This window comes from Cervus canadensis, chromosome 4 (assembly GCF_019320065.1).
Source record: "Cervus canadensis isolate Bull #8, Minnesota chromosome 4, ASM1932006v1, whole genome shotgun sequence".
Taxonomy (NCBI): Eukaryota; Metazoa; Chordata; class Mammalia; order Artiodactyla; family Cervidae; genus Cervus; species Cervus canadensis.
Window position 1 is genome coordinate 100,915,634 of NC_057389.1, and position 13,426 is coordinate 100,929,059.

The following is a 13,426-nucleotide window of genomic DNA, read 5'->3' on the forward strand; positions in this document are numbered from 1 at the left end:
TGGTGGAGGGTGAAAGGAAGCAAAGGAAGAGGGAAAGTTAAGGAGAAAAGAAGAGAGCACAGATGATCAGATATGGGTTTAATCTCTCTTGATTTTTTCTATGAAGCTTTCCTTCACTGAAGAGACAATGGTTTATGAACAATATCCAGCTGTCTTGCAACAACTCAGTTAGACCTTTGAGACTGTCTCACACATGGATGGTTTTCTTTAAGGAAACAAAAATCAACAAAGGGGATTTTCCCAGAATGTACAGATCTGCAGGGAGCTGAGATGGAGCTCCATTTCTGACTCCCAGGTTTGTTGGTTTTTTGGGTTTTTTTTTAACCTTCTATTTTGCATTATAGCCAGTTAACAATGTTATGATAGCTTCAGGTGAACAGGGAAGGAACTCAGCCATACATATACTTGTATCCATTCTCCTCTGAACTCCCTCCCATCCAGGCTGCCACATACACTGAACAGAGTTCTATGTGCTACACAGTAGGTCCTTGTTCTTTATCCATTTTAAACTTAGCAGTGTGTACATGTCCATCCCAAGCTCTTTTCCCTTCCCTCCATCCTTCCCCCACCCCAGGCAACCATAAGTTTGGTCTCTAAGTCTGTAAATCTCTTTCTATTTTCTAAGTAAGCTCATTAATATCATTTCTTTTTATATTCCACATATAAGGAATGTCATCCAATAGTTCTCCTTCTCTGTCTGACTTACTTCACTCAGTGTGACAATCCATGTTGCTACAAATGGCATTATTTCATTCTTTTTAATGGCGGAGTAATATTCCATTGTACTATATATGTACCACATCTTCTTTACTCATTCCTTTGTTGATGGACATCTAGGTTGCTTCCATGTCTCGACTGTTGTAAACATTGCTGCAATGAACATTAGGGTCCATATATCCTTTTGAATCATGTTTTTCTCCAGATACATGCCCAGCAGTGGGGTTTCAGTGTCATATGGTAGCTCTATTTTTAGTTTTTTAAGGAACCTCCATACTGTTCTCCAGGCTTCCCAGGTGACACTGGAGGTAAAGAACCCACCTGCCAATTCAAGAGACATGAGAGTCAGGGGTTCAACCCATGGATCAGGAAGACCCCCTGGAGAAGGGCATGGCAACCCCCTCTAGTATTCTTGCCTTGAGAATCCCATGGACAGAGGAGCCTGGCAAATTACAGTCCTTATGGTTGCAAAGAGTCAGACAACACAGAAGCAACTTAGTACACATGTACACATACTGTTCTCCATAGTGGCTCTGCCAATTTTCATTCCCACCAACAGTGGAGGAGGGTTCCTTTCTCTCCACACCCTCTCTGGCCCTTACTGCTTGTGGATTTTTTTGATGCTAGCCATTCTGGCTGGTGTGAGGTGATATCTCATTGTAGTTTTGATTTGCATTTCTCTAATAATTAGCGATATTGAACATCTTTTCTTGTGCCTCTTGGCCATCTGTATGTCTTCTTTGGAGAAATGTCTATTTAGGTTTTCTTCCCATCTTTTGAATGGGTTGTTTGTTTTGATGCTATTAAACATCACGAACTGTTTGTAATTTGGCAAATAATCCCTTGGCAGTCACGTCATTTGCAAATATTCTCTCCCAATCTGTGGATTGTCTTTTCTTCTTGAATATTGTTTCATTTGCTGTGCAAAAGCCTTTGAGTTTAAGTAGGTCCCATTTGTTCATTTTGTTTTTATTTCCATTATTCTGGGAGATGGATCAAAAGAGATATTGCTTTGATTTATATCAGAGAATGTCCTGCTTATGATTTCCTCTAGGAGTTTTATAGTGTCTGGTCTCACATTTAGGTATTTAATCCACTTTGAGCTTATTTTTGTGTATGTTGTTAAAGAATAACCTAATTTCATTTTTTCCCATGTAGCTGTCCAGTTTTCCCAGCATCACTTGTTGAAGAGACTGTCTTTCCATATTTGTGCAGCCTTGCCTCCTTTGTCATAGACTAATTGACCATAGGTGCATGGGTTTATTTCTGGGTTTTCTATTCTGTTTTACTGATCTATATTTCTGTTTTTGTGCCAGTACCACATTTTTTTTGATGACTGTAGCTTTGTAGTATTGTTTGATTCCCAGGTTTATGTTCTTCTCTCTGCCCTTTTCTCCTTCGCAGTAGACAAAAGCTGTCCATGGAACCAGAAAACCGAACAGCAGTCTCAGAATTCCTCCTCCTGGGACTCTCAGAAAAACCAGAGCATCAGATCTTCCTCTTTGGGCTGTTCCTGTTCATGTACCTGGTCACCATCTTTGGAAACCTGCTCATCATCCTGGCCATCATCACAGACTCACACCTCCACACACCCATGTACTTCTTCCTCTCCAACTTGTCCCTCATTGACATCTTCTTCTCTTCCACCACTGTCCCCAAGATGCTGGTGAACCTCTGGACTCAGAGAAAAGCCATCCCCTTTGCAGGCTGTCTTGCCCAGATGTATGCCTTCCACCTGTTTGGGACCATGGACAGCTTTCTTCTGGCTGTGATGGCCATTGACCGGTTCATGGCCATTGTCCACCCTCTGCGCTACTTGGCCATCATGAGTCCCCGTGTGTGTGGGCTGCTGGTGGTGGGGTCATGGCTGATCACCAACCTCCAGTCCATTGTCCACACCAGCCTCATGGCTCAGCTGACCTTCTGCGCTGGCTCTGAAATCCCCCACTTCTTCTGTGACCTCATGCCCCTGCTGAAGCTCTCCTGCTCAGACACACACACCAATGAGCTAGTGATCTTTGTTTTCGGCATTGTCATGGGCATCAGCCCTCTTGTGTGCAAAGTCTTCTCTTATACTTGCATTTTTCGGACGATCTTCAGGATCCCTTCTGCTCTGGGCAAATGGAAAGCCTTCTCCACTTGTGGCTCACACCTCACCGTGGTGACTCTATTCTATGGCACCATCTTTGCTGTGTACCTGCAGCCGGCATCTCCCACTTCCTCCCAGAAGGACAAGGCAGCTGCCCTGATGTATGCTGTGATCATTCCCATGCTGAACCCCTTTATCTACAGCCTAAGGAACAAGGACATGAAGGCAGCCCTGAGGAAGCTGGGTGGCAAAGTAGCCCCCATCAGTCCTAGGGCAGAATAGCTGTTCGGCACCTACCATGTTCCAGGACCCCAGTTCAGTGCATGGGACACTGAAACACATCTGTTGTTGCTCTCAAGGCATTCAGAGTCTGGTATGGAATAGAGATCTGTCAATAAATCACCACAGGTCAACACGGTAAATGTATCTGTCATAAGAGATGAATGAAGTGCTGCAGGAAAGAAAAGATGTGCATTTTCCCCATGGTTTTTCTTCCTCCTGAAGGTCAGAGTAGGAGATTTTGAAGTAGCCTTAAACTGGTCCTCCTGGGGTATCTTATAGAAATGGTACATGGATAATCCTAGTTGAATGAAAGATTAGCTACATTCAATTTTAAAGATCTTTGCTTTCAATAATGTAGAAGCAATCTAAATGTCCATCAACAGAGGAATGGGTAAAGAAGATGTGGTATGTTTATACAGTGAAATATTACTCAGCCTTAAAAAGGAACAAAACAGTACCATTTGCAGAGGTGTCAATGCACTTTGAGACTGTCATACAGAGTAAAGTAAGTCAGAAAGAGAAAAACGAGTATCATATAGTATTGCTTATATGTGGAATATAGGAAAAATGGTACAGATGAATTTATTTGCAAAGCAGAAATAGAGACACAGACATAAACAACAAACTTATGCACACCAAGGGGGCATGGGAAGTGGGAGGGACTGGGGAACTGGGACTGACATATTGACATATTGACACTGTGTATAAAACGGATAACTAATGCAAACCTACTGTGTAGCACATGGATCTCTGCTCAGTGCTCTGTGGTAACATACATGGGAAGCAAGCCTAAAAGAGACAGGATGTATGTATATGTGTAACTGATTCGCTTTGCCATACAGCAGAAACTAACACAATATTTAAAGCAACTATACTCCAATAAAAGTGAAAAATAAATGGTCTGTGTCTTAAAAAAAAAAAAAAATGTGTTACATATCAACCAATTACATCACCATGCTTCCTAAGTGACCTGAGGAAGGACTCTGAGAACACAAGGTGAGCTCACCTGCTACCGATTCAGCATCAACCTCAATCTCACAGGGGGCCTAGGGGGCCTGACTTTGCATGGGGATCACTGTCATCATCAGGCCTCCCATGTCCCCCACACTGGGACATAGGAGATGCTAGCATTGGATCGTGGAGATCGTGATTCAGCAGGCTGACACTGGACCCTGGAATCTGCCTTCTTAACAGGCCGTCCAGGTGGTCCTGAAGCAGGCAGCACACAGACCACAGTGGGAGCACATTGGCCCTGAACTAGCCACAGAGTCCATGTGTTTCCTGTGATTCCACCCGATACGGTTCTATAGGTGCCGTCAGCAACAAGTGGATGCGGTGGGCTGGGCTCCATGAAGAGGTTGGATAAGGGGCTGAACTGTGTCTCCAAAAAGATATGCCGCAGTCTAACCCCTAGTACCTCAGAAAGTGACCATTTCTGAAAATAGGGTCTTTGCAAAGTAATCAAGTTATAACGAGGTCATGAGGGTCCTAATCCACTGTAACTGATATCCTTATAAAAAAGGTAGAATTTGGACACAGACATGCACCCACAGAAAAATCCATGTGAAGGCCAAGGAAGCAATCAAGGTGATGCTTCTAAAAGCCAAGGAATTTTTAAAAAAATTAATTTAATTTAAAAAAATTTAAAAAATAAAAAAGCCAAGGAATGCCAGAGATTGCCATTAAACCAAAATCTTAGAGAGAGGCATGAACAATTCTTTCTCACAGTTCCCAGAATGTGTGTGTGTGTGTGTGTGTGTGTGTGTGTCTGTGTGTCTGTGTGTCTGTGTGTCTGTGTAGAAACTCTGGAAGGTTACACAAAAGCCATTAAGAGAGATTATTCCTTGAGGAGCCTTGCTAAGAACTGGATGAATAAGGACCTGGATTGGGGAACAACATTTCATTATTCCATTGCAAGAATATTTGTTTTAATTTTATTGAGTAGAGTTGTGTTAGTTTCAGGTGTACACCAAAGTGACTCAGTAATACATATACATATATGCATTCTTTTTCAGATTCTTTTACCAGATAGATTATTATAGAATATTGATTAGAGTTCCTGTGCTATACAGTAGGTCCTTATTGATTATCTGTTTTATACATGGTAGTGTGTATATATTAATCCCAAACTCCTAATTTATTCCTCCTGCCCCACATTTCCATTTGGTAACCATCAGTCTGTTTTTGAACTCTGTGAGTTTGTTTCTGTTTTGCAGATAGTTTCACTCGCTTCCCATGTAACGTGTGAGTGCTCAGTTACTTCAGTCGTGTCCAGCTCTTTGTGACCCCATGGACTGTAGCCCTCCAGGCGCCTTTGTCCATGGAATTCCCCTGGCAAGAATACTGGAGTAGGTTGCCAGGCCCTCCTCCAGGGGATCTTCCTGACCCAGGGATTGAAACCACAGCTCTTACATCTCCTGCATTGGCAGGTGGGTACTTTACCGCTAGTATCACCATAGTTTTACTTATACTAGTTTCACTTGTAATAGTTTCACTTCACTTATATCATTTTTTAGATTCTACATATAAGTGATATCACATATTTTTCTCTCTCTGATTACTTCACTTAGCATGATAACCTCTAGTGTCATCCATATTACAGCAAATGGCATTATTTCACTCTTTTTTATGGCTAATTTACCATATGATTCCACAGTCTTATTCATGGACATATGTCCAGAGAAAAACCATAATTCTAAAAGATACTTGCACCCCAATGTTCATTACAGTAGTACTTACAATAGCCAAGACATGGAATCAACTTAAACATCCATTAACAGAGGAATGGATAAAGAAAATGTGGTGCATGAAAAATTTCTTAACCAAGAGTTAGTATTTACACACTTTAAAAAGTTAATATTTTTAAGACATTAAAAAGCCAGTTGGGGAGAAGGTAAAAATAGAAGGATACAGAAGATAAAAAGCAACCCCCCCAGGGAAACAGAAATGGGAGGCATGACATAGGAACCCAAACACCAAAGAATGAAGTCCACGAACAGTTTTGATTCAAGAGTTGAAGAGAAATCCCTTAATCCCCATTCAAAAATAAGCTTGGTCCCCTCTGGAAAGAAAAGGAAATACATACCCATCTGAATGCAGAGTTCCAAAGAATAGTAAAGAGAGATAAGAAAGCCTTCCTAAGTGATCAATGCAAAGAAATAAAGGAAAACAATAGAATGGGAAAGACTAGAGATCTCTTCAAGAAAATTAGAGATACCAAGGGAATGTTTCGTGCAAAGATGGGCACAATAAAGGACAGAAATGGTATGGACCTAACAGAAGCAGAAGATAATAAGAAGAGGTGGCAAGAATACACAGAAGAACTATACAAAAAAGATCTTCATGACCCGGATAACCATGATGGTGTGATCTCTCACCTAGAGCCGGACATCCTGGAATGCAAAGTCAAGTGGGCCTTAGGAAGCATCACTACGAACAAAGCTGGTGGAGGTGATGGAATTCCAACTGAGCTGTTTCAAATCCTAAAAGATGATGCGGTTAAAGTGATGCACTCAATAGGCCAGCAAATTTGGAAAACTCAGCAGTGGCCACAGGACTGGAAAAGGTCACTTTTTATTCCAATCCCAAAGAAAAGCAATGCCAAAAAATGTTCAAACTACCACAAAATTGCACTCATCTCACATGCTAGCAAAGTAATGCTCAACATTCTTCAACCTAGGCTTCAACAGTACATGACCCGAGAACTTCCAGACATTCAAGCTGGATTTAGAAAAGGCAGAGGAACCAGAGATCAAATTGCCAACATCTGTTGGATCATCGAAAAAGCACGAGAATTCCAGAAAAACATCTATTTCTGCTTCATTGACTACAGTAAAGCCTTTGGCTGTGTGGATCACAACAAACTGTGGAAAAACTCTTAAAGAGGTAGGAATTCCAGACCACCTTACCTGCCTCCTGAGAAGCCTGCCTGCAGGTCAAGAAGAAACAGAACTGGACATGCAACAATGGACTGGTTCCAAATAGGAAAAGGAGTACATCAAGGCTGTATATTGTCACCTTGTTTATTTAATTTATATGCAGAATACATCATGCAAAATGCTGGACTGGATGAAACACAAACTGGAATCAAGATTGCAGGGAGAAATATCAATAACCTCAGATAGGCAGATGACACCACCCTTATGGCAGAAAGCAAAGAGCAACTAAAGAACCTCTTGATGAAAGTGAAAGAAAAGAGTGAAAAAGCTGGCTTAAAATTCAACATTCAAAAAATGAAGATCATGGCATCCGGTCCCATCACTTCACAGCAAATAGACAGGGAAACAATGGAAACTTTGAGAGACTTTATTTTCTTGGGCTCCAAAATCACTGTAGATGGTGACTGCAGCCATGAAATTAAAAGATGCTTGCTCCTTGGAAGAAAAGGTATGACAAATCTAGATAGCATATTAAAAAGCAGAGACATTACTTTGCCAACAAAGGTCCATCTAGTCAAAGCTATGGTTTTTGGAGAGGGAGGTGGGAGGGGGGATCGGGATGGGGAATACGTGTAACTCTATGGCTGATTCATATCAATGTATGACAAAACCCACTGAAATGTTGTGAAGTAATTAGCCTCCAACTAATAAAAAAAAATTTTTTTTAAAAAAAGCTATGGTTTTTCCAGTAGTCATGTACGGATGTGAGAGTTGGACCATAAAGAAAGCTGAGTGCCAAAAAATTGATGCTTTTGAAATGTGGTGTTGGAGAAGATTCTTGAAAGTTCCTTGGACTGCAAGATCAAACCAATCAGTCCTAAAGGAAATCAGTCCTATACATTCATTGGAAGGACTGATGCTGAGGCTGAAGCTCCAATACTTTGGCTACCTGAGGCAAAGAACTGACTCATTGGAAAAGACCCTGATGCTGGGAAAGATTGAAGGCAGAAGGAGAAGGGGATGACAGAGGATGAGATGGCTGGATGGCATCACCGACTCAATAAACATAAGTTTGAGCAAGTTCTGGGAGTTGGTGATGGACAGGGAAGCCTGGTGTGCTACAGTCCTTGGGGTCACAAAGAGTTGGATATGACTGAGCAACTGAACTGATACTGATTTATGCAGCATAAATTTATTGATCACTTTGCAGGAGCTTTCACTGGTGAACTTAACTGTATAAGTTCCCTATCCTCCTGGAGTTTCCTTCATGATGGAATAAGTGAAAGGACATATATTCAGGCACCTGAGCACCCTGGGGAGGGGCTTGAACCTCTAGACCACCCTGCATGGGAACTGCCATGAGGTTCAATTTGGGCTGGGAAGGGACACTAGGGGGTTTTCTAGTGAGAATGTATCCTTAATGGAGTGTATCCTCCACTTTGTCACCCACTCCATTATCCCAAAGTACCCATACGCCAGACAACGGGTCACAAGTGGCAAGAATACAAACAAGACAATTAGCATCTTCCTTCTTAACAAGGAGCCATGGGATTAAAATGCCCAAGAGCCCTCAAACTCTAAATACCCTGCTGTGACCCTGTTCGCATACCCCAGCTGGGGTGGGAATACATGATTCCCTCCTCTACACCACAGACATCAGTCTCCCCTCAGAAGTCACAGCTGAGGGGTCTCCTCACTTCTTTCCCAGTGTCTTAGCATTGACCTCAGAATCCTATGGGATCCAGTGGAGACGGAGTCTGCCAAGACCATTCTCTTGGTAACACCCTCCTGGTAAGTCAGCCAAGGATGGAGAACAGGAGTGAACTGGAGGGGCTGGGGAAGAGGAACTGCATCTCTTCCTGAAAGGAGAGAGACTGTGAGGGGAGAGGGAGAATGAGAAAAAGAAGAGGGACTGAGAGCAATTCTATATTCCCTGAGAGGGCAAAAGGTACAGAGGACAAACTCACTGTGGCCAGTCATGTGCAGAAAAAGCATTTAGAGTCCGTGGATGGAGGTCACCATAAAACAGTTTTCTCCAAAGCTGAGGTTCTTCAAGTACAGTCCTGGACCAGTAGCAGCTGTGTCCCCTGAGAACTTCCTAGAACTATTGTTTCTCAAGCCCCATCCCAGACCCTCCAAGGCATGGGCACAGATACCTGGGTTTTAACCAGCTCCCTAGGTGGCACTGATGTACACTCAAGGCTGAGAACCACTGCCCTAGTGCAAACAAGGGCTTCCTGTCAACAACCAAAGACAGTTGGAAATGTGTAGCCAGGAAGGGACTCACAGTAGTACAGGCTGCCCAGAGAAGCCTGAGCATCACCCTATAAAAACCTCAAACCCTTCTCTAAAAACCCTTGAAAATTAATTAAATCTCTGCTGGAGATCTCTTGAGGTTACCCAGGAAGAGCTTGCGCTGCTAACTTTTCTAAAGCTCCCTTTCACACCTGTTCACCTTCCATGGTCCTGCTCCTCATAGCAGGGATTAGCATCTCTTCCTTGTTCTCAAAACACCATGGGGTCACCTCTCACCTTTCTTATACCGATCAAACTATATACTGTGTTGTCCCATTTACTTCAGCAAACCTTAAACCTTTCTATAAACCAATGTTCTTGGAAGGCAGGTAGATAAGAATCTAAAACACTTGTAATTGAAGAGGATGACTTAGAACATGTTGGGAGAGTTTGACTGTGAAACACCACTGCTCCTAGGGTGTGAGTGGCCATACTCAGAAGCAATGGAGTTTGAGAGAGAAAATAAACCTCAGTTCAACTAAGAGCCCAACCACCTGCAGGTTGAGTGCCCAGAACATCTCTCTCAGCCCCCGTCTTTTTTTTTTACTGCACCACCTGGCATATGGGTTCAGACCAGGAACTGAACCCATGACGTCTGCAGTGGAAGCATGGAAGTGTGGATTCTTAACCACTACTCTGCCAGAGAAGTCCCAGCCCCAGTCTTTCTATTATCAGTTGTGGTCAGCACCATATACCTCTCAGAGTCATTGTGAAATCTACACATGAAGAAACTCTGGGGACTTCCCTAGTGGTCCATTGGTTAAGACTCTGCATCCCCAGTGCAGGGAATGCAGGTTCGATCCCTTGTCAGGGACCAAAGAATCCACATGCCATGTAGCTCAGCCAAAAAATAAGAGAAAATTTTTTAAGAAATAAAGTGTTGCTCCTTAGAACTCTCAACACTTTTGTTGTCATTAAATGCCTCAGATATGTACTTGTCAGAAATCGGTTTTAAGACCAGAGGACTTAACCAGGTAAGAAAAGAGGGCAGCATCCCACTCCTGGGCATACACACCGAGGAAACCAGAATTGAAAGAGACATGTGTACCCCAATGTTCATCGTGGCACTGTTTATAATAAGCAGGACATGGAAGCAACCTAGATGCCCATTGGCAGACAAATGGATAAGAAAGCTGTGGTACATATACACAATGGAATATTGCTCAGCCATTAAAAAGAATGCATTTGAATCAGTTCTAATGAGGTGGATGAAACTGGAGCCTATTATACAAAGTGAAGTAAATCAGAAACAAAAACACCAATACAGCATATTAACGCATATATATGGAATTTAAAAAGATGGTAACGATGACCCTATATGCGAGACAGCAAAAGAGACACAGATATAAAGAACAGACTTTTGGACTCTGTGGGAGAAGGCGAGGGTGGGATGATTTGAGAGAATAGCACTGAAACGTATATTACCATATGTAAAATAGATCACCAGTCCAGGTTTGATGCATGGGACATGTTGCTCAGGGCTGGTGCACTGGGATGACCCTGAGGGACGGGATGGGGAGGGAGGTGGGAGGGGGGTTCAGGATGGGGGACACATGTACACCCATGGCTGATTCATGTCAATGTATAGCAAAACCACTACAATATTGTAAAGTAATTAGCCTCCAATGAAAATAAATGAATTAATTTTAAAAAATAAAGAAACGAGGGCAGCAAAGGAAAATCCTCTCATTGCTGGAAAGAGATGATATTAGCATTTTACAAGGACCTGGTGAATCGTGACACATTGCTTTTTTTTTTTTCTATGTTGTCTATGTATCATAAGAGACACCTAGCATCTAATATGTTCTCTATGAGTCTTCATTAATTTAAAGAAAGGATAAACACATCCAGTGGAAAATGGAGACTTAAAGAGGCAAACGCAACCAAGCTTTGGTGGTCTTGTATGAATCTGCTTTCTCTGAACTTTCTATATGAACCTGATTTTTGTTGTATAATTGCCCAGTCATGTCCGACTCTTTACGACCGCATGGACTGCAGCACACCAGGCCTCTCTGTCCCTCACCATCTCCCGAAGTTTGCCCAAGTTCATGTCCATGAACCTGCTAACTCCCAATAAATAATGGGAACTTTCTAAATAGATGGGGAAACAAAACTAGGATCAAACTCATTGTCAGCTTAAAATGTGTGAATGAGAATAGTATCAGGCATGATGACGTGTTGGCATTTCTTTAACACTTGCTCTCTCCTGTTCGTTCCTTCGGTCCATATTTTCGTATCAGTTCGTGTCAGAGTGTTATTTTACAAACTCACTCTTCTGTCATCATATTAACTCCAGGAACACACATGTAGGACATTCTGCTTTTTGTCAACTGACACTTGATCATACCTTTCTTGTTGTCATGGAAATGGCTTATCTTTGAATAGCCCAGGCTGCATCTGGGAGTTTTTATTTTGAATAAACTTTCTGAACATCTGTTTGACATGATACAACAGTGTATATTTTACTGAGGGTACAAAACTGTTTCAAGGAGCAGTGATGGTTGGTCTAGATCATACGAAAATACAGAATTTCTTGTCCTGCAAAGGTACTGCTGAGACCAAAGGTACTTCCAAAATGCCACTAGCTTTTTGTTTTTAAATATATATTTTGTTTATTTGGCTGTGCTGGGTCTTAGTTGTGGCACACGGGCATGTGAACTCAACTCTTAAGTTGAGGCCTGCAGACTCCTAAGTTGCAGCATGTAGGATCTAGTTCCCTGGTCAGTGATCAAATTGGGCCCCCTGCACTGGGAGCATGATGTCTTAGCCACTGGACTACCAGGGAAGTCCCCAAAATGCCATTAGCTTTAAAGTTCCAGGTATTCTTTTGTTAGTGTGAAAGCTCTCTATAAAACTTCCACTTTACCAGCATTCTTGGGTTCATTCAAAGTCACTGTTTCCCCTGAAAACATGTGACTACTGTCCCAGTGCACCAAATGCTTGAGGCCAGGGGCCTGCTCACTAGCTTGCTGAAACATTTCTGCTCAGTTGAGTCATTTTAAATAATGCCAAACCTGATCATGCTGATTGCAGTTGCTGCTACAGATGTATTGTTTAAATAATACTATAAGAACAGACTTTTGAACTTTGTGGGAGAATGTGAGGGTGGGATATTCCAAAAGAACAGCATGTATACTATCTATGGTGAAACAGATCACCAGCCCAGGTGGGATGCATGAGACAAGTGCTCCGGCCTGGTGCACTGGGAAGACCCAGAGGAATCGGGTGGAGAGGGAGGTGGGAGGGGGGATCGGGATTGGGAATACATGTAAATCCATGGCTGATTCATATCAATGTATGACAAAACCCACTGGAAAAAAAAATAATAATAAAAATAAATAAATAAATAAAATAAAATAGAAAAAAAAAATAATACTATAAAAATTAACAAACTATAAGAGAAAGGAGGAAGGAAGGATGGAATGGAGGGAGAGAGGGAAGGAAGAAGAAGGGAGAGAAGGAATAGGAAATGTGGTTTCATGAAATCCAAATTGTATGCTTTGTAAAGACTTAATAAGAAAAAGGAATCATTTTAAAAACCTGTCAAAATAGATGTGAGCAAGGTAATGGAAGGCAATTTGGATGTAGAAGTGTAAAAATCTGAAAGTATTCTGTACCCAGATTGTTTTGCAAGGATCCTCAATTCCTTGTTCCACATTCATGAAAAAAAAACAGAACACAGATTTCAGCCTATGTATATGGCTAAGGCAAGGCAGCTGATACAGATCCACCACCAATTTCCTCATACTAGAAAAGATCTTGGTCTTCATCAAAAAGTCCAATGAATAAATTTACATACTGGACTCAAGTTAAAATGTAAAAGGTATGTTTGTCCACTTTATGTTTCCACTCTTTTGCTGGAGTTTCCAACACTGGTCCTCATCGCAACAAATGAGAAGGGGTCTACCAAGTCATCACCTGGGAGCAGATCATAAAGTGTCCCTAATGAAATTAGAGTTCATTGGATGCTTCAGAAAAGTGCTATTCATCCTTATATCGCTAGTCACGAACCTAAAAGAGATGCTAAAATTATGTCTTATTGATGGAGGAGGAAAGGGAGGAAAGGAAAGAAAGAAAGAAGAAGGGAAAAGAAGAGAAAGAAGATGATCAGGTTTGGATTTGATTTCTCTCAATTTGATCTTCTATGAAGCTTGGCTCCACTGAA

At 41.9% G+C, this 13,426-nt stretch overlaps 1 protein-coding gene across 1 annotated transcript; it reads left to right on the top strand.

Moving 5' to 3' along the window:
* Positions 1 to 2,137: 2,137 nt before the first annotated feature.
* Positions 2,138 to 3,088, top strand: LOC122439353 (olfactory receptor 1I1-like). Its single transcript, XM_043464426.1, has one exon. The coding sequence runs from the start codon at positions 2,138 to 2,140 to the stop codon at positions 3,086 to 3,088; it is 951 nt and encodes a 316-aa protein (XP_043320361.1).
* Positions 3,089 to 13,426: the final 10,338 nt, after the last annotated feature.